Source organism: Gouania willdenowi, chromosome 20 (genome assembly GCF_900634775.1).
Source record: "Gouania willdenowi chromosome 20, fGouWil2.1, whole genome shotgun sequence".
NCBI lineage: Eukaryota > Metazoa > Chordata > Actinopteri > Blenniiformes > Gobiesocidae > Gouania > Gouania willdenowi.
Window position 1 is genome coordinate 1,820,909 of NC_041063.1, and position 21,998 is coordinate 1,842,906.

The 21,998-nt window shown below is 36.8% G+C and overlaps 1 protein-coding gene across 3 annotated transcripts in view; it reads left to right on the forward strand.

The window, feature by feature from the left end:
* The window catches only part of LOC114453931 (partitioning defective 3 homolog), a 563,018-nt gene that overhangs the window by 216,174 nt on the left and 324,846 nt on the right, over nt 1–21,998 (forward strand). For all 3 annotated transcript variants that reach the window (XM_028433953.1, XM_028433955.1, XM_028433954.1), the window contains exon 5: nt 632–769. In XM_028433953.1, coding sequence (XP_028289754.1) covers nt 632–769 — 138 coding nt within the window. The remainder of the gene's footprint in view (nt 1–631; nt 770–21,998) is intronic.

A 21,998-nucleotide genomic window follows, 5' to 3' on the forward strand; every position in this document is an offset into this window, starting at 1 on the left:
GTAGTGAATCAGGCTCCGATGGGATTAGGTGGCTCAGTGTGAGCCTGTTAGTTTATGACTTTCCCTGGGTTTTTACAACCTGATCTGTGGTCAGTGTGTGGGAGAGCGTTCCTTTGTCACGCTGAGACTGAGACTGCGATGCTATCAGGGCTGTCAGACACTATAGTACAGCAGTCCAGCCCTGTTTTACTGTCCCTGTCTGCAGCCTTTCCTCAGGCTCTTTCATGCTCATTAGAAATCACACGGGGGCTTGTAACCCCATCCAGGGGATAAGCATCTCCCCTCTTTCTTAAAACCAATGTTATCTTCCTGCATGGTGTTTGGGTGCTAATTTGAGACTTTAAAAGCATTTTCTTTTTACTTGTTTTTCTTTGGCAGTATCAATTATCTATAGTCCTCTTCTAATAATCAAATATAACCAGTTTCCAAGGTTTTTTTTGTCTTTTTTCTGTTGTTAACATCCATCCATTTGCACAAAGCACTTCACTGAAATTATCCAAATGGTTTGTTTCGTAGCTTTAGAATGCAAGCACTTGACCAAGTATTAAAAAAAACTTTCCTCCCCATTGAGATTTTATTTATTATCTAGTTTTATGAGTATTTTCATCTTTTCTCCATCTGTGTTGTGTAGGGGAAAGGAGCTCATGCTTACCGGAGTCTTCCTCGTGATGCGAATGGCTGGTCCACTCAGTTCCAGAGAGACATGAACCGATTGTCTCTTAGCAGCAACCACCCAATGGTGGACAAGTGGCTCGACCGACAAGAACACGTAAGAAATCCAGATCAAATTCTTCTTTCCATTGCATACTTTGTGTTTTATGATGATAAAACTAGCACAACTACAATAGTAAGTTGTAAGATAGTTCAGAGTAACGTATTAGTAAAGCTACAATGTTAATTGTGTCTAACTATTCTCATTGGGTGAGGGAATTAAAAAATACAAATAGATTTGTTGGCTTTAACTCTTTATTTACTACAAATATTTATAGTGCTCCTTTTAAACTTGAACAACTTGATCCAAAACTATTTCAGACATAAAACAAATAATTATTCTGTAAAAAAGAACATATTACCAAAAGTACAGCTACACTTATTGTTATGTATTTAAACGGTAAAGCTTTAGTTTAGCCTTTGTTTATATTTCTATAAATGGATCTTCAGAGACGCCGTCCCCGTTGTTACATGTGTCGTCATCGGCTATGTGTGAACGTGTGAAAGTGCAAACTAAAGACAACCAGTCCATCTCCCATGTCTGATTACTTGTTATGAGAACATAAACTGGAGACGAGGTGTGTTCTTGCTGAAGTTTGTTGTTTTTGGAAGAAAAGTCTGAGCAAGAAGCAAGTTTAGCGCGAGTGTACAGAAGTGAGTAGCGTAGCTACAGAGACGCTACAAACACAGCACGGAGGACAGCGCAGCTGCGGGTGGAGGAGGTGGATTCTCTACGGTGGACAGCAAACAACTATATGGTGGGAGGAGCTTCACTTAGTGCTAGCATAAACACAATATACAGGACCTGTAGGAGTTTATCGTTACGTATTTGCGATGTCAGAGCAACCGATTAGCAGAATTGACAGGCAAGCAAACAAACGATTCCTAGGAATTGGATTGCTGGGAACCGGTTCTCAGAAATAACCCGTTTTCGATTCCGATCCCTAATTGTTTCTATGCTCTGGCTTAGAAACTCTCTCTCTTTTTATTTACGTTTGTACTTACATATACTCTCATTGTGGATTTCCTTTTCAAGAAAACGTTAAATAGTAATGTTATTTATTGTGAAACATTATGATACAGTCCCTCAAAGATCTCGCAGCCAAGTTCATGCTAACGTTCTCCAACTGCGATCTAATTTACTCCTTTTTAATCTCTGAAAGAAAATGTGTAATTTTTCCAAAAAATGTTTTGTTCTGAGTAACTTTAACAACATCTAGTTTCACCTCCATTTACTGTAACTGTAAACCCTTCAACATTAGCCCTAGCCGTTTAAAAGTGTTGGCATCGCAAAATAATTGCATTAATCGCGTTAATCAGTAAAAAATAAAATAAAATACAGGAAAATTAAATGTTTTATTTTTTACACACAGATAACAGAATATCTTTGTTATATTTGTTGCTATAGAAGAGGATCAGCAGTGATCAGTAGTGATCAGTGATGCCTAGAGGGACTCGTTGCTCACTGCTCAGTCCGTCACACACTTCACACTGGTTTCTCTGTGGCTGTACTTTCCATAAAGCAACAGTGTACACTGTTAGCCTGCTCACTTCACACCTTCTAGTTCTGTCGGCACTTTGTTATTGCCTCTGCCCGTGGCCGTTCCATCGGCTCCTCAGCCTGACAGAGGAGAAAAAATATAAGCTCTCTTTAAAACTTATTAAAAGTGACAGAGGTTTTCTGCAGGGAGAGCAGAAATGACCTTGGAAATTGTTGAACACGGCAAGCATGATATAGAGAGGATTTCCTGTCAGTCTAACCACATCTCCACCTCTGTTCGCTGCGCTGAGGTGTTTAATCGATTCTCTTTCACAGTAAATAATAGGAGAAATGTATGAAGGTAGATATGTTGCAAAATGTGAGAGTTTGCAGAATGTGATGTGAGGTTGTAAAATGTGATGTTTTTCATTTACTGGCGGTAAATACTGTTTATAAACTACTTTTCTCACGTGAATCTGTGCTGCTTGAGGTTTGCAACACATTTTGCGAGATGTCGGTAGTAAAACAGATTTGTACTTGTAGAAATGCCCCCCTCCCCGCTTTCCCGTGTGTGTGACCAATCAGATGGGAGGAATTTGTGCTGTGTTAGGGCTGGGCTGGGATAGAATGAGTCAAATAATCCAAAACTCAAATAATTTTGTGCGTCCTCTAGAATGAACACAGAATTTCTCCAAAAACACACCACATTACAAAAGAATCCACAAAAAGACAAAATGACACCCGAGACAACGAGAAAAAATGCACCAAAATAACAGAAAAAATCACAACATATTGTAACTGACATATTACTATTTGTTAAAATACTAAAATAATTATTTAACAGCAATTATTAAGGATGCAACAATTTCCCTAACAAAGCGCCTGCAAAGACAAACATATCAGCATAAATGAATGTATGATTTTAAATCTACTTATGTTTATCACATGTCTAGGTTATATACATGTCGTGCACCCACAGGTCATCAGTCCTGCACTTATGGATGCTAATCTTTTTATGTTTGTTTAACTGGTCAGTATATTTCATTTTCCTGTCAGCTGGTTTCCTCTGAAATTTAAGAAGCAGTGTCTCCTAAATCCCCTGTGACACACACACACACACACACACACACACACACACACACACACACACACACACACACACACACACACACACACGAATGATGGCCTCTTATCCTTCACCCATAAATACAGACGTGCACACATTTCAATCTGTCTGATTTGCTCTTTATTGTCGTATTTGTGGCCTTGATGGAGGCCATTACCATAATCTGTACTAGAGTTGTACAAGCTGCCAATCATAAACATATTACATTCTTGCTAATGTAGAGAAAGTAATGTGTTTGTGCTGTATCAGTGAAACTCAATTTGGGTGTTTTATTGCACAATTTGGAATCATTAAAAATCACAAATGATGATCCTTATATGATCCAAATGTTTAATGATCAAGTTATGATGATGACTGGGTAATAGGATTATATATTTTACAAACGAGGGGAAAAAGCATCCGTAGTTCCTTACAGTAGAGAAAACACAGGCTTCATCTGACATCTATTAATACAGTATATTAAAATTAATATATTGTCTGAAATTTAAATGAAGGAATAAAGCTAGAAATTTTGTGATTTGCATATTTTTCAATAATAATATTAATTCATAGTTTTTCTATAATTAGGGGCCAAGCAGCCAAAGCTGCCAGGATAAATTTTAGATTAAAAATTTAATGAATTTAAAAAACTAACTACAAATCAATATTTTATGCTAGAGATTTTAAACTTTCACCAAAATGTAGCACCAATGCAGAATAAACGTTTGTACATTTAAACCAATTGCAAACGTTGAAATCCAATACTCTGATTTAATTTTTTTTTAAACTGTAATACGTGTTGAACCTTTTTTTTGCTCATTTGACATCAAACGATGCACAAAATTTTGATTTATGATAAATTTAGCTCACAGTTTATCAAAATGTTTGATAATAAACAGTAATGTAAACACTTACAGATTCTTGCTTTCTTTTTTTTTTTTTTTTTTTTCAGCATTTTGAAATTTGCTCTAATGTGAACAATTGGAGTCGATGCAAAAAAAATCGTAATTATTTTTCACTGATAATCCATGTTAAAGACAAATGACCAATATCTTCATGGTGTCTAGATATAATTGGTGTATTTTCTGATTTTTGTCTCAATAACATATTTTTTTTACAGTTATTTAAAATTTGCCTTTAAACGCTAACTGCTGCTGTCTTGCACACAGGTGACTGGATTAGTCCTTTAAGGCTCTATTCTCCCATGTCTAAAAAGCCACGCAGCAGTGCTGTTTGTGGCTGTGTGCTATTCTCCCCCTGTACTTAAGTCAGTCACTGCGTGCCTTCATCCCAGTTACGCACTGTGGGTGGAGCAGCCCTGAAATGTGGGCGTTCCCATTCAAATCTGGCTTTACACGCATTCTCCGTTGTGTGTAAGTCCTTTTCCTCTTACGTTCTTCCTGGAATAAGTGCAGCGCCCCCATAAGGTGAAACATTATATTTACCAGTTCTAGACGAGACCAAAAGTGTTACATTTAATTATATTTTACTCGTGCATCAGCTGTGTGTGTGTGTGTGTGTGTGTGTGTGTGTGTGTGTGTGTGTGTGTGTGTGTGTGTGTGCGTGTGCGTGTGTGTGTGTGTGTGTGTGTGTGTGTGTGTGTGTGTGTGTGTGTGCGTTTGTGTGTGTGTGTGTGTGTTGCTGCTGTAGCTCGTTACAAACTGACAGATATCAGACTGATTAAAATGGTGAAGATGGTGATGATGATGATGATGATGATGATGATGATGATCAAGGAGAGAGATTTTAACTGTGACTCAAACAGAATGTGGCCGATCCTCTAGTAATCTGATCAATAATCTGATCAAATCAACCTGTTACATTGTTTATCAATGAAGGCGTTTCAAAATAAAAGTTAACTTTATCATTTTCACAGATTTCAATGACATTTACAAGTGTTGGGAAAACTCCATGTTTCGTGATTTCTAGACAGCCCAAAAAAATGACATCACCACCTCCTTTCCTTCAGCCCGCCTTCATTCACAGACTATGCGGTTTTTGGCTACATACGCGCGGTGGGCGTGTCAGGAACCTGGACTGGAGAATACGTGTAGGAGAGAAGCGCGTAACTGCAGGCACGCAAAAAAACGCTAAAGTCCAGACGGGAAAATAGAGCCCTTAGTGAAGCTACAGTTGACATTTCCATGTGCTAAATAACTCAGTGACATAGACATTAGCAGTGTTTGAAATGGCACGTCCTATACACTACAAACTCACTGAGTACATACTGTCTACTATATACTATAAGTATGAATAGGATGATGAGCGTTCCCAGTATACATCCAAGTTTCCCAAGATGCATTTCAAACCTACAACAACAAAAACTTGAATCACACTGAGGATAAATATCTCTGTTTTTCTGATTCTCCACCTTTACTTTGAAAGTTCTGAAAACATTTTAAGTGAGAAAGTGACCAAGTAGAATATCAACATGTGCTCATTTGATTCATAAAACTTGCGGAAAACACATTTCATGTTGACATTTCTGAGATTTTTGGAAACCCTCCATTGTGCTTCTGACAAAACTTCCTGTTAACTTCAAAACAAGAGTCCTATTTACAAAATGGTAAAAAAAAAAAAAAAAAAAGCAACAAAAAAAAACTAATAGAAGACAAGAAGAGGTACTTTTAGTTTGGAAAGGAGATGTTTGATCTTTAGCTTGAAGACGGTCCCAGGGCGATTTTACGTTCCGCCCACAGTGCATCATGGGAGGGTTGATTATGACTATTTCTGTTAAAAATTCTCACGTTTTTCTACTATTAAATGTGAACACATTACATACAAATATTTGCGTTAGACTTAGTATGAATAGTACATTAGTATGATATTTACAACACAGCCACAGTTTATTACAGTAGGTAACACAAAACCATTATATCAGCCCTAATGATAGCATTTAGCATTATTCTACACAGTTTATAAATGACCAACAGTAAGAGTTTTAATACTTCTGTGCACGTATTGCAACCATCCACTATTGCACTCTTATCATTTGCTCTTGTACGTATAAATAGTTAATAAGTCGAACAGTTTTAAATTTACAACACACTTTCTAAGCCCTTGGGCAGGTCAGTACAAAAGTTAGTAGTTGATTTTGTGCAGTTGTTGTTTAGTGAACTTGGTCTTTTCTTCTGACTCTAGTGGTTGGTAAAGTGAACACAGCCTCAGGCGAGCCCGCGGCCATTTAAAAGCATCGACACGTGGAGAGAAAACTGGAAGAAAACCCCAATATTCTCTTTATTTCTTTGGCCTCGACCCATCTCTTCTTCCTTTTATTCTCTTTTTCATTCTACACCTTTGACTGCTTTTGTAGCAAACCACACGTGTTTTTCTGCTTTTTGATCAATTTCAACACATTTTTGATGACATCACCTCAGTACCTGATCATTGCACCCAGTCTCCCTCTATGTGCGTTTCTCTAGCACAGTCCTAATGAATTATTCAGCATCAACTCTCAGGAAGGAAAGATAAGTCATGGGTTCTTATCAATATTTTTAGCATTGATTTCAATCGCCTTAAAAGTGATTGTGACCGAAGAAACAAACCTGAATGTTTCACACAAAGAGATTATATTAAAGATACTACTGCAAGAGTTTGAGTTCTTCAAATCCACCATTTTCCCTCAAAATTGTAACACAACTTTTTATTCTTATTCAATACTTGTCTCTTGAAAAGTTGGAAACAAAAGCTGTACCACAATGATTCCCAACCACGGAATGGGGGTATCTTATGTGGGCTAGTGGATACATTGATCAACTTAAATGCTTTTCCAATGGTTGTGGAACGATACTCCGATGACATATTAAAGGAAAACATCAACATGAGCAACAATCATCTGGCACTGCTGTGGGCTTAAAACAAAACGTCTGACCTATACAGGTCAAGAAGGAGATTGGTGGAATATGATTTGTATTGAAATTTATTGTATTTCAATATAAATGTATATCAAACTTGAAAATTATAGGTTACCTTGATCAGTAAAAACAAAAACTGGATTAGTCTTAACTAATCTTTTAAAGTATGTTTTACTGTTAAACGATTTAAAGCAGAACTAAGTAACGTGTGCTTAGCACTCCCCCTAAAGGTCTCTTTTGGTTATGTCACTGTCGTAAACACGCTGCACCCCACGCCACCTGCCCCACCCCACAGCTACATGTGCACCTTTACTCTCCCAAGACATTAGCAACCGATCACTGAAAAATCCTAATCCAACAGTGACACTAAGGGTGCTTTCACACATATAGTCCCATGTGACCATGTAAACAGTACGAGGAAGAGAGACAAGTAAAATAAATAAATGATGTGGGAGTAATACGGAAGGAAGTGTGGAAATGTGTGTGTGTGCTGACAAAGCAGCCCTGAAGATGGATGGATGGATGGATGGATGGGTGAATGGATAGATAGATAGATAGATAGATAGATAGATAGATAGATAGATAGATAGATAGATAGATAGATAGATAGATAGATAGATGGACATTTGTGTGTGTGCTGCCCGATGGAGCGCTGGATTGTGGTGTGTGTGCATGCGGCAACAATGTCATTTTTTGTTGTATATAAAATGCTCAAAGTTATATTTTAATGTGACTGTTTTGCTGATATATATTGTGTATATTTCATCCTTCAGTGTCAACCTGAAGCAGTAGCTTGTGTTCTATAAGGTTGTCTGTGTGCGTGCATGTGTGTGTGCATGTGTGTGTGTGAGTATGTGTGTGTGTGTGTGTGTGAACAGGTAATTCACACTGTCGGTAGTGTCATTTCATTCCTTCACTTCACAGCAGGGAAAATAGATTGTAAATGAGCAATTATAAAGCCAATGCTACTTAGCATCTCATTATGAACTTAATGTCTTTGTTGACAACAAACCGCAGTGGAAATCAACAAGAGCTTTCATTTGTGTTTTTGAGTCTTATACAGAGACTCAGCGGTTCCCAATCTATCAGCATCCAGAAGGGTTCCTCACTCGGCTCTGTTTACACATTAGCATTCAGGCGGGCTCTCCTCTATCTCCCACATACACATAGACACACACAGAGGGAGGCAGAATGAGAATGACAGAAATAAGTGCTTACCCATTCTGAACTACTTTCACAACTTAATCCCAAAGCCACAGGACGGGAGACAAATGTGGCTCCAAGGACGAGGTGAGAAAAGGCCTCCAGCCGCTGGGAACCAACAATTACAAAGTAATTATCTTTATTTACAACGCGGTCGGGGTCAATTATATTTTCCAGTTACAATTACGTTTTCAATTACCCATGTTCAATGACAATTCAATTACGATTACAGTGACCACCATTTTTTCCAATTACAATTCAATTACAATTATTTCTTAATCCTCAAAGTCAATCACAATTACGTTCTCAATTACTAAAGTTCTATTACAATTAATCAAAATTACTTACCCTCAAATAAAAAACATAATAAAAGTTAACCTTCCTCTTGTGTTAGCTTTCCATAAAATACACTAAAATCTAGGGCTGCCATCTTTGATCGTTTAGTCGACAAATTGGTCGATGCCATCGTGGTCGACCAAGATTTTCATTGGTCGACCAGCAATGGTATCAGTTTCAATATCGATAAAAAAAATAAATAAATAAACAAAAAATGCACTTATATAGGTGATTAGGATTAAATATCAAATTCAATTTATTTCATGCCTAAACATGATTCTATGTCCAACAACAGCTGTTGTGAGTGAGTGCAGGTTACAAAAAAAAAAAAAAAAGCATTAAGACAGGCCTGAATTGAATCAATCCTTTTTCTGCACAAGAACATGGATTATCTTTATATTTGATATGTGGATTATGTAAACAGATCCACTGCTGTCTCTGGTGCAGCGGGGCACACTGCGCAGCTGTGTTTGACGTACATTTGTTTCCCTGTGCGCTGATCTGTTCTGTTGACAGGTTATTAATAAAAGCAGGCTTAAAGCGTAAATATGTCATTTGTATGAGGAAAAAACAGGTTTGAATTGTCGGGCTCTGATATAAATACTTGAATAAGGTTCATATCATAAATGAAATGGTGTTTAAAAGCAAATTGGCACCACAAAACGTCAAACAAAATACTGTATGTGTCCCTCTTTTCTTTCCTCCTCGTCCTCCTCTGCACCTGCTCATTCCTTCTCCTTATTTTTTTTGTCGACTAATCACTACGTGTGCCATAGTCTTGGTCGACCAACCATTTCCGTGGTTGACTACAGCCCTGTTAAAAACAAATATATGTCATCTAATTTCTTTCCTATCTATTGATTACCTTGTTAGGCTTCATAATCAATTAAAATATGGCTTTTTATATTTTAGGTGTGGGCATCTGAGCCTCTTTTGTGTCAGTATACCCCTACATTTATTTATTTTTAAATAGTACAATGTGGGAAAGCTTGATATGGAACATATTTTAATAATTTTAACTACATGTGTGTAGAACTGTACATATAACTGTAACATGGTTCTCCAGTTTATTATATATTATATAAATTATAAATAAATTACAATTACTAAGTAAATTATCCAAACTCAATCACAATTTAATTACGATTACGACAGCAACAGGTTTTTAAAATTACAATTACAATTATAATTATGCCATAATTGTAATTAATTATAAATTACGCGATTACAATTATAATTGACCCCAACCTTGGCTTTGTTCTTATTTTCTGCCTTTGAATGTGACACTTTCCATTGTCCAATGCATTATTCATTTTTAAAGAAAATGGTTTTTTTTTTTTGTTGTTGTCATTTTACTTTACTTGAAGTTTTATACATAAGGCTGACATTACACTGTTATATTCGTTAAATCATGAAGCCTATAGAGCTATGTTGGCATTTTATGGGTTAGGTGTAGGGATGTCATAATAATGTCAGCCTTTATGTATAAAACGTCAAGTAAATTGTTACCTTTTTTAAAAAAAGATAAAAATTGTGGGTTTTTGTCTCCAAAAAGTCATTAATTTGTGAATAAACAGCTTTGAAACCCAATAAATGTAACATAAATATTTCAGGAAAACCTAAAACACATAAATATAGTTGAACTAATATGGTCTAGTGATTTTTAAGCATAAATATGTTTAATTTAATGGTTTAATCTTAGTATAGATCAGTGAGAAGCTAATCTACATGAATAACTAATTGCTCAATAATAACCCAGCCCTCTATCTAATTAAATGTTAGGGTCTCTATATGCTTCCAACAAATACACACTGATGTATAATTGCTTCGGCTCATTGTATTTGGCCTTTAGGATTGTTATCTGTGACACTAATTCATTAATAAAAAAAAAGGAAAATAAGTGGCAGCTAAAGTGATCACTGCAAAAATGTACTAGAAAGGGCTAAAATACATGAATAATGACAAAATAGCAAAATAATGTGAGTTTGAAATAATTAAAGATATGGTTTGTAAAGGTCATGAGATGTTTTCTTATTTTTTTCACTGTGCTAGAAATGCCAGAGTTTTGCTGTATGTGTGTGTTTAATTTTATTCTGCTACTGTAAGTGCTTTCTCATCAATAGTTCACAGTCTTCCTCATCAATGTTTCAAAACCAATTGTATTTTTACTTCCAATTTTAGTTTGTAAGGATTTCATAAGGGGCCAAATCTGGCCCTTAAAATTATCTATATTGGCTGGAGGAAATAAAAATGATTTGAAAAAAATGCAGATGTAGATATTTCAGTTCCTCCAAATTCACAAATTCAATAAAAACAGTCTTAATCTATTTGTATTTCTCCAATTTTCTGAAATCCAGCAATTTCTTACAAACAATCCATTAAAACTGCCGTAACAGAGATTTATCACAAAATTAAGGCATTTTCAAGTGAAGATCCAGCACTGATGTCTGTCATTATTATGAATACTTGAATATTGTAAATAATGTTAAAATTGCTATTTTTTCCACCTAAAAATTGTGGCCCACTTGAGATGAAACTGCTTTATATTTGACTAACTCTTTAATTTTTTCTTTGTTCTTTTTACTTGTAAAGTATGACATTATGGACACGTTTTCTACAGTTCTCACCTTAATACAAGTAGATATTCTAAGTCCTTTAGGTTGGACCTACTCTACCATCTCTTCCATGTAATTGCCTTTTCTTCTCTTCTCACTGTTTTCTTCTTTCTTCTCCTGTATCCACGTCTACATTACAGCGACGGTGCCGCGGCGGCCGATCTCTCAGTCGTGAACATTGTAATTCTTGATTGGAGTTCATGCGTTCGCCGTCTACGATTTGCTCCGTGAAGTGAAAAATCACTTTCTCAATGAGAATAATTGAACACGGGCAGGGGGGTGCCAGCTCATTACCCACAAATCACAGGGAGTTGGGGCACCTTCGCCGAAGACAATAATGACTTCGGGGAATTTAAAGAGGTCCGCCAGCGTGGAGCCAATCCAGCGCGGGCAGCAGTAAATATTGCTGAGATAGGAACAAGCTCTGACTTTTAAAAACTGTTTCTCAAGGTCAGTTCATTATTTTTTTTTAGTTCTTTCTTTCTTTTTCACTCACTTGAGCCAAATGAATTCTAAAGATGGCTCAGTCATGGTTGTGATAAAAACATAAAGGACTAACACTGATTTAAAATAGTGTTTATTTAATGAAGAACTTCATTTTTGGGTCAGAAGATTTACTTGAACTTCCAACTGTTACAAAGGTCTTGAATACTTTTCTTTTGATTTCTCTACTTTTGGCGAGGACACTCTTCTTGTTTTCCCTAATCTGTATCTTAAGAATATATCACACATGTTGACTCTCAACACTTTGCTAAATGGGTCCACTGTGCTACAATGAGCTCTATTGTCACCGTTTTATAAGTTCCTTACATGAGGACTGATGCTTTTAAGGCCTCGGCCGACAGTAAACATCCACATCTCACTGCCTTGGAGAACCATGAAACTAAGAGTTCTTTGCCATCTTGGTCAAAGAGAGTTGAATCAAAGGCATTGGATACGCAGAAAATGGTCACAGTTGGAGGCAGACAGAAAGGGTTGAGGTATTTTCTTTAAAAAGCCTTGGAGATGCAGATAGAAAACGCTCTGTAAACAGAAGAGGGGGGGTTAATGGTTATAAGTCCATTTTTAGTGCTTGTATACAGATGTAACCATGGTAACTGTCCACTTGAAGATGCATCACTAAGGTTTCATTATTGGGATTTGGTCCAATTGTAAAATGTTTGTAGATAAGCTTCTGTTTCCTTTTATACATAAATATTCTACCAAATAAAATATTGCAGGAACATAGACAAGTAATGGAGTTCTGGATAAAGACAAAACTTTGGCTTGAAATAGAAGTTTAATCATTAAATTTCAAGGCAGGTGAAAGTACAAACTATCTTCCAACAATAGCTTCGAATTTGAAAACTTTGAGAAAGAAAAAATAATAAAATAAGAATACAATTAAAGTTGAGTAATTATATATTTTCCACCATTTATTTGAACATTTGTCTTTACTTTCTTTGATAGTTCCTTTACATAATAAATCCACCAAGTCTTCTTTTTTAATCATATGTTGAGGCCTTAACTTGTGTTTTTACTGTTCCATTGATGTTTTAGAAGATACAAATGTTTTTATTCATTTCAGGGGACAAATTGTGTTAGTTATACTTGATGTTGCTGGTCTGATTTGAGTTGGATTTATAGATAAGCACATTTTTAGACATGCAAAATGCTAATGGTAAACCATTTTTTATTCACGTTATAGTCAAATAGGAGGAGAGAAACTCTGTCCTAGAGACTATAGACGATCTTTAAACTATTACCAAATTAAAGACGTTGTTTGTAAATATACACAAAATCAGAGTAAAGTGTACTTCCATTAAAAAAAAAAAAGTTTCCTGATATTAGATAACCCAAAAGAACCCCCACCTCAAGACCCTGTGAGTTTAGAGACAGAATAAATAATAGACATCAATACAAAAATGAACAATCTCTTCTTCTATGAACTGAGCTTTACTCGTATTACTCATACAAGTTAGTCGTCTACTGCTAGGATGACGTATAAAAAGACTCTAGCCACACACAGTCAGTTACGTCTGATGCTAAATTAGGCCAGAATGTCACAATGCATCATAGGATGACTCAAGTATCTTCCTTTGTTTTTTTTTGGGTGATTACTGTGAACACCCACTATAGCGCCCAATGAGAGCTGGAGATATGCTCTAGCAGACCCCCGGGAAGGCTGTACAAAGGAGCAAGCGGTTCAGAAAATAGATGGAAAATGGATTAATTATTGTGAATTCAAAACCACCAAGAAAGCATTATTAGTATATGTTTTTTTTTTTCCTTTCTTTATTCCAGCTGAGGGACTTTTTTTTCTGGCCATGGGAGTGGTTGTGTAGTGCATTATCATAGGTTTATCATATATTTTTACACATAGTTTATTTGTCTTGTTAACCTGAAGGATTTCCTATTGAAAAAATGACAAGGAGACATTTTGAGCTGGAATGTTTTTGTTGAGTTTGTGTGTGTGTGTGTGTGTGTGTGTGTGTGTGTGCGTGTGTGTGTGCGTGTGCGTGTGCGTGTGTGGTTTAACAATAGTGATCCTCTGTCTGACTGTTGTAGCAACACTCATGATTTCCCTTCTGTTGTATCTCATTAGTGATTGCAATCACTTAAAGTGTTGAGTAAGCGTCCTCATCAGCTCTAAATAGCACTTTTCTTTGATCCGTCAATATTCTTCTTCTTCTTCTTCTTCTTCTTCTTCTTCTTCTTCTTCTTCTTCTTCTTCTTCTTCTTCTTCTTCTTCTTCTTCTTCTTCTTCTTCTTCTTCTTCTTCTTCTTCTTCTTCTTCTCCTTCTCCTTCTTCAATCAATATCGAGTTGAAACTTAATCATTGCAATCACGGCAGTTTTGAAATCCAACAATGAGTCCACATGAGAATCCCTAACACTAAAAGATCCCCATAGGGTCAGATTTTAAATCCAGTCTGCCTCTCGATGAATTCTTCTTATCCGTATCTCCTTAATTTTTTTTTTTTGACCCCGCCCTCTTAGATTACCTTGGCTATGGTGGAGCCTTTTGGGACCTCTCTTTATTACTGGCCCCCAGCAGGCCCCTCATCTCCACACAGCCCTCTTCATTTAGAACCGGCTGAGAGCACAGACTCGGCCAAATGGCTTTCTGTCTCCCTCTTATCCAAGAATTTCAGCTCCCAATTAAAACTAAATGGAAAGTCCCCCCACCACCCCCCACCTCCCTCCCCCTCCACTATAACCACCACCCTGTGCTGCTCCCGTGACGCTACAGATGAGGCTCTGCTCATCGCTCACCCCACCTGCTCAAACAAGGCAGCAAATAATGGCTCATCTGTAGATAGACCAAGTAATAACCTACTGTGATGTGTACAAAAGCTTTGGGTTCTACTAAAATATTAACTTCATTTTATTACCTAACCTTCTTTATTTGTCCACTACTTTATGTTTGATTTGATTTTGTAATATAATGCAGGGTTTCTCAAATAGGGTGACATGTAGCCCTAGGGGGACACGATGGTACTGCAGGGTTTACTCGAAATAGAGAGAAAGAAAGTGGAACATTAACAAATGACATCATTCATTTTTATATATATTCAAAATATGGGCTTTTGTTAAGTTTATTTTTAGTTAGCAAGTTCTGACAAACCACGGCCGTGCCCACGGAACGTCTCCGTGCCGAATAGCACGTACCACGTTGCCGAGAATTCAGTCAAATAACTCGGTTCCACCCTGTAAAACAAATGAAATTGTGCAACGTGAAATTGTGAAACGATATATCACACGACTATGTTCAGATAAATTTAGAAACTACCGGAAAAGGGCGTGGGCCCCCGGGCCCCTTGAGACCCTAATCAATTTGTGTGAGGCATAATCATTATTTATGTTGATCTGTCTTTGAAACAATATATCACATGACTATGTTCCCATAAATTTGGAAATTACCAGAAATGAGACCCTTTTGGGCCCCAAATCGAAAATCAGGCTCAATGCGTCGATGCGTACACATCCGTAGATTATAGCTACCAAATTTAATCCCAATCCGTTCACGAATAACAGAGGATTAGTGATTTTAAATCGTGAACACAACAACAACAACAACAACAAAATGATATTCATAATAATGTTGATGAAAATGATCTTGATTAGAACATGAACTGAAAACAAAGGTCACTCAACTATAGAAATGCATTCATTCAGGATACCCTAAATACGTTCCAATAATTTACAATGAGATTCTTTAAAATCTCATTCATTCCATCAATATGCTTTATAATTGTTTTTTTTTACAGTATTCTGGATTCAGAAATAAGAGAAAGGAAGTACTTGAGAAACACTGGTATAATGAATATACTTATAGCATGGATTAGAATGTGAGTTTTCCTATTTTATTCCACCATTAAGACACTTAGTAAATTAAAAAACTGCTTCTTAACACAACATAAAACAAATGTATATAAATGTAATTCAGATATTATATGGCGATTTTCCCATTTAAATTCAAACAGACGTTATCATTTTTACCCATGGGAACATTTATTCACTGACCTTCACAGTTTAAAAGATGGATTAAGCTTTGGGAGCAGTAGAAATCAGACTGTCCTCCCACTTAATAAGCTCAAAATGATGATTAATCTGTGTAAAGCACCACAGAGCTCTATGTGATGCATGGCTAAAAGATCCTTGATTCAGCTGGGACGACCCGTTCACCAGAGCTGCACACTTTCCTACTGGGTTTATTGGTTTACCGTCTGAGATGGTAAACTCCATACTACTCACTACAAACTCAATGAGTATATACTGTCTACTATATAGATGCATTTCCAACCTACAACCACAAAAACCCTGAATCACACTAAATATCTCTGTTGATTTTCCACCTTTACTTTGAAAGTTCTGAAAACATTGGAAGTGAGAAAGTGACCAAGTAGAATATCAACACGTGCTCATTTGATCCATAAAACTCGCGGAAACGCATTTCATGCCGACATTTTGGAGACCCGTCATTGTGCTACTGATTAAACTTCCCCTTTAGCCCCTTAATAAAAAAAAAATAATTTATATTATTGTTTCACGAACTCTGCCAGTGAATCGATTCAACTTAAACCTTTAGGACCATTATGTGTTATGGTGATTTTGCTCATTTTACACTGTATGTACTTATTAATAGCAGCCTCTCTGATGGTTCGTACGCTGTGTTCGAAATGTCACACTCCGTAATATACACTACAAATTCAATGAGTACATACTGTCAACTAAAGAACGGATACACCGAATATTCGGTAAACAAATATATTCGGCCGAATTTTGCAAAAAAAAGCAACATTCGGCCTTCGGTTTAGTGAGTTAAAAGCAAAGTCAAATAGTAGCGTGTGACGCAATCAAACAACGTGCAGTGATTTAGAGTCAGAAAAGCACAGCAGCAGCAGCAGCAGCTCCTCCTTTCCACACACAAACACAGCCAGACTCTCTCTGTTCCGCTCTCCGTCGTCCGTCACTGCGTAAAAGTTGGAAACCATCCAGTTCCACAACCGAGTCCGTTGTTAGCGCTGTGAGCCATGAATCTGTAAACATCCCCATCGTTTCCACCTTACACTACACCGGGTCTCTCTGCATAGACTGGTGTAGCATTAGCACGGAGCGCTAGCAGCTGATGTATGTAAACAATGGGTCCTTGGCTCCAAGCAGTGACTCCCAACACGATTGGCAGCAGAAAAAGTAGTGCAGTTTGAGCATATATGGCAATAAAGTACAATATATATTCTATATTAAACAGCAGTGTTGTTTTAGCTGTTAGTGGAGAAGGAGGAGCTCACATTCTAGGAGGTGTGTTAGGTGACATCACCTGCCAACGTGGGCAAAATCCAACTGTCTCGTTTAAGGGGGAGGGAGGAGGAGGGAGGAAACAGAACTTTTTACCCTTTGTCCCTCTGAATGAGGCTAAGTAATGTATATCACTGTAGCAAAACCATTATAAAGTCATTATTTCATCATACCTCTCCTTTAATGCACTTAAGTGTTTTTTTGGAATGCGTGTTTTGTTTTATTTGAAGGGTTAATATAAATGAAAAACTTTGTTGTGCTTTTTTTTTGAAAAGCAAAGACTACTGGAATATTTAAAAATGTCAGAAAATTCAATAAACATTTACTTTCTTTAAAAAAACATATCTAAAACATATCATACAATTTTCATTTTGGTGCATCTCTGTACTAACGTATGATAAGGATGATGAGCGTTCCCACTGAAATATACTTCAAAGTATTCAAGTAGAATATCTTCTGGTTAACTTCAAAATAAGAGCCCTGTTTACAAAAGAGTTAAAAAAAAACAAATGGAAGACCAGAAGATATGCTTTTGTTTTGAAAAGGAGATGTTTGATTTTTAGCTTGAAGGCGGTCCCTGGATGATTTTACATTCTGCTCGAAATGCATCAAAATGTGCCGATATAGTATACTGTATATCCGGGTATTTCTCGCGTACTCAATGTGAACACACTACATACTCATTTTGATCTCAGACTTAGCGTGAGTAGTATGTTACGATGCGATTTTGAACACAACCCATGTTTTAAGACTGTCATGACATCCTATTTTAGGTTTTTTTTTCCCTCCAAAACAAAGAAAAGTAAATAATTGATTTAAATCGTTGTTGAACTAATTCAGATTTGAAAACAACTTCACTTCATTTACGAAGCCTGATTCCCAAAGCCTCCTGTCACAAAACCTCTGAACAATCAATGGCAACAGTGACTCCATTTGTCGTAGTTCCTACTGGCGTTGAACCTTCAGCTCTGTGGCACAGGAGAGGTCTATTCCAGCTGCAGCTTTTATTGATGAGGTTTCACAAAAGTCTCTGGCTTTGGGTCCAGGGTATTGACCTGAGGATTGATTTAAGCCTTCATAATTAGCGGGCCTTATTTGATTAAAGTGCAATTTAACGATACAGTAAGCAGAGCAGCTCTGCAGCTGATATATCAGCTCAGGTCTGATCAAAAACAGCCACTGGAACAAAGACGGTTTGAGAGGAAGTGAGAAGGAAACAAACAAAAGGCTTAATGTTGAGATACAGGGAGTTAAGAGATGTTTAAAGGAGCGTCAGTCGACAAACAGGACATTGTCTTTTTACATTTTACCTTCAAATTAAGATGGAAACGAACACAAAGCACCATCAATAATGTAATTGACTTAACAGTATTAGGTATATCCTGTCCCATTGATCTGCTTTGAACTCAATCTAAATTTAATGTTTATGATAATAAAAACCCAACAGTGTACCTCCAATAGGAAAACAATTTAAATAGTAGTTTATAAAAGCCTCAACATTTATGTAAATGTTTGTAATAGAAAGCAAGTATTTCTCTACAGTGCAGCACAATAATACTTCTGGTGTATTTTGAAATTGACCCTTGAATTGTATTTAAATAGTTTATGGTACCTTACATACTGTAAAAATACATGAGCAACAGGACGTCACTCCTCACACTTATTGGCCCATCAACAACAGCATAAATGCAAGGTTTTTAAAGGAATAAAAGTCAAATTAAGACTTTAAAAGAGTAAAAGCCAAACATTTGCTTCACATGAAAAATTGAAACCCTTTTGCTCTCTTAAAAAGTGGACGCCATGGCCAGAAAACTAACCTAAATTAAAATTAAATACATAAATGAAAAAAAAAAATAATTTTATAAAATGAAGTAATAGTAATTCATGATTTCAAACTGAGAACCTGCCTACCCAAAAGAATATGCAGATAAATGACTCATTTCAGATAGAGATAAAAACACAACAAACACGTTAGTGAAAAACTAATAATTACATTTTGTAAATTATTTTTTTATGAAGAAGGTATAACCCAGGAAGCAGGAATTTTGATCACATTTGTAATAAATTATCAACTTATAAATGATATATGAAAACTTTTTTTGTTTGTATTTAAAACATATAAAGGATATAGGTTTTACCAGACTACATTTTGTTTTTGATGGTATGATTTAAAGGGTGATGGGCAGAGTTAGGTTTAGGTGTAAGCCTTTGATACATAGAAGAAGAAGAAAACAGGGGATTTTGACCACTTATTTAATCAAGGGTTGGTTTTTTTGTCCATTGGGATTTTATTCCACTGGCATTTGGCCTATTGGGTCCTTTATGGATTTTGAGAATCACACGTAGTACACTCACTTCATCAGATGACTCTGACACAAATGCTTCAACCAGGCAGGTACCATATACAAGAAATTGATTTCCAATGTGCTCTTCCATTATCTACCTTTTTATGTGTAATGGACAAGTGTGTCTCTAACCATGCAGGGTTAGAGTCCAGTGAGTTCAACGCATTTTAAAAGCCTGCTTAGAAACTACGTAAGTGAAGCTTGAATATGGATTATTGGTGTTAACGTCAAATGTAAAGGAAAAAAATCACTAAACAGGCCATTCATTTGTACCAAACTTTGGATCTGTTACATCTTATTTTGGTGGTCGGTTTGTAACCTGTAACCTTACAGCTACACCTAATATTAGCTAATGTAGTGGTATTTGTATTGTTGACCTGACTGAAGCTTTAATCAGCGTTTGTAATAGCAGATTCACGCCCCTCCGCTCCTCATCTCAAACAAAAAAAATTCCCATTATAAAAAGTAAAAGTACGTCTTATCAGGAATGCAGGACTTGCAGATGCCCTGCTTTGAACAAGGCTAATACTCTTGGGTGAAGAGAGTGAAAAATGCAACACATGTCCTCATCAGAAGACTAGCACCGCCTTGGCTTCGTCACTTGGCACACAAACACAGAGCTGTCAACTCAAACCCTCCCTCAGTAATGATTCTTTTTCTCTAATAGTTAGATTAAAAGCAGGGGTCACTCGGCTTTTATTCTCTTCCAAATGGAGTTTTTAGTCCAACAGAGAGCCAACGTTGGGCCAAAGAAATGAAACATTCACTTGAAGATAGTCTCATAAAATCCATTTGGTTTAGGGTTTTAATTTGTTTTACTTTTCTTTTTTTTTGCCTAATATTACAATAAAGACTATTATAACATATAAATGGTAAGAAAATATAATAAAGATATTTACATCTCTGCTGACAACCACTAAGTGCCATTTAGGGAACTTGTGGTTTGGATGAAGCGGGTCATTATGACCCTTTCATCATCCACTAACCAGTTTACCTCTTGGGTCAGCCTTTTATAATGTACCCTTATCCTCAACATGCATGTGAATAAGTGTCTCACCATCTTAGTTAGTGTGATGTATGACTTGCTTTAATAGCAGTGGAGTCTTGAGGACTGGCAGGTAATGAAGGGTAAAGGCTGGTTGAGAGGGTTGGGCCAGGTCATTGGGTACACCAGTCATGTCCAATCTAATAAGAGAGGCCTAATTTAGCCCTAATGGTGGCTTCCTCTGAGCAGAAGAAACTCTTATGTTACATCTGAATAATCATTGTAGGCTGAAGTCTGACATGATGGGACAAAGCCTCCCTACACCCCTGACCTGGAGTCCTTTCAGATCCTGCTTTGAAAAGTGTCCTCTTTGGATTTTCAAGTTTGAACTAGATTCAAGTCTGTGTATGCTGCTGTGAAGATTATGGATTCAGTTGGTATCAAAATGTTTGAATAATGGTTAGATGAGATCAAGACTGCTTTGTTAACCAGCTGCCTATCTATCATTGTCTCTAGTAGTAGGCTCCTCTCTCTAGTTCAGTGTTTAGTCCAACTGAAAGCTACAGGGAACACTTTTTTTTTTAACAGATAGACATATTTTAGGCCTCATGGATCAATAAATAAAAAAAAAAAAAAACATTACTTACTGTTGTGGCGGTTTTGATTAATGAGACGGTTGCTTTAGGGTTGCTGGTCAGATGCGGACACAGAGTTTATTATGTATAGGGTTGGAACAGACTGGTGTCATGTACTGAGTGGGCATTGTACTGAGATTGTATATGCGCATGCGCGCACATGCGCACTACCGGAAAATTAATTTTTGCTAAAAAAATAATAATTCATTTTTGTTTATTTTTGTTTTCAAAGTGAACAGATAAGTGTTTTATTTGTTTATTAGATTAAGTTAGGGTTATAATCTCAGTACGGGGGTAAACCCAGTATGTGACACCGGTCTGGGATTTGGAGGTAAACCAGTTTTGAGCATGTGTGTGACTCAGTGATTATGCCACTGTTCAGTGCTCTCAGTGTTATGTATGTTGCTGATAGTTGTAATCATAACATACGTAGCGGAGCCTCCTCAGGCAGAGACCTTAGTGTGTGCTATCAGTGTATGATGGTATCTGGCCTGCTTAGGGCAGTCTGACCAGAACTCACCAGGAGAGAGTTCTGTAATCACCTTTAAACAAATGTTGAAGGTTGAAATTGTTGTTTTCGTCTGCACCATAAACATTGTGTTTGTTGACAAATGGACATGGCATGAACTCCGGATAAGTTTCTTGCATTGCATTGTGGGATGTGGAGTCCTGAAGACAGATGCAAAGAAGTGATTTGAATTCATTCTTGTCTTGATTAACTGTGTTTCTTTGCCCGACAAGGAGGACAGTGATTGGCTGAAGACCTTTTGTGCTGTGGTTAGAATATTCCATGTGATCATGTCAATACGCAAGACATTCAACTTCTGCCGGATTCAGATTTTTCCGTCCAAGCCACGACAGAAACTTCCACTTGTTTTGTCAACAACTTTCAATCCTTGAAAACAACAAAAATTTGGCAGGGTTTTTGGGGTCACACTGGCATCAGTCG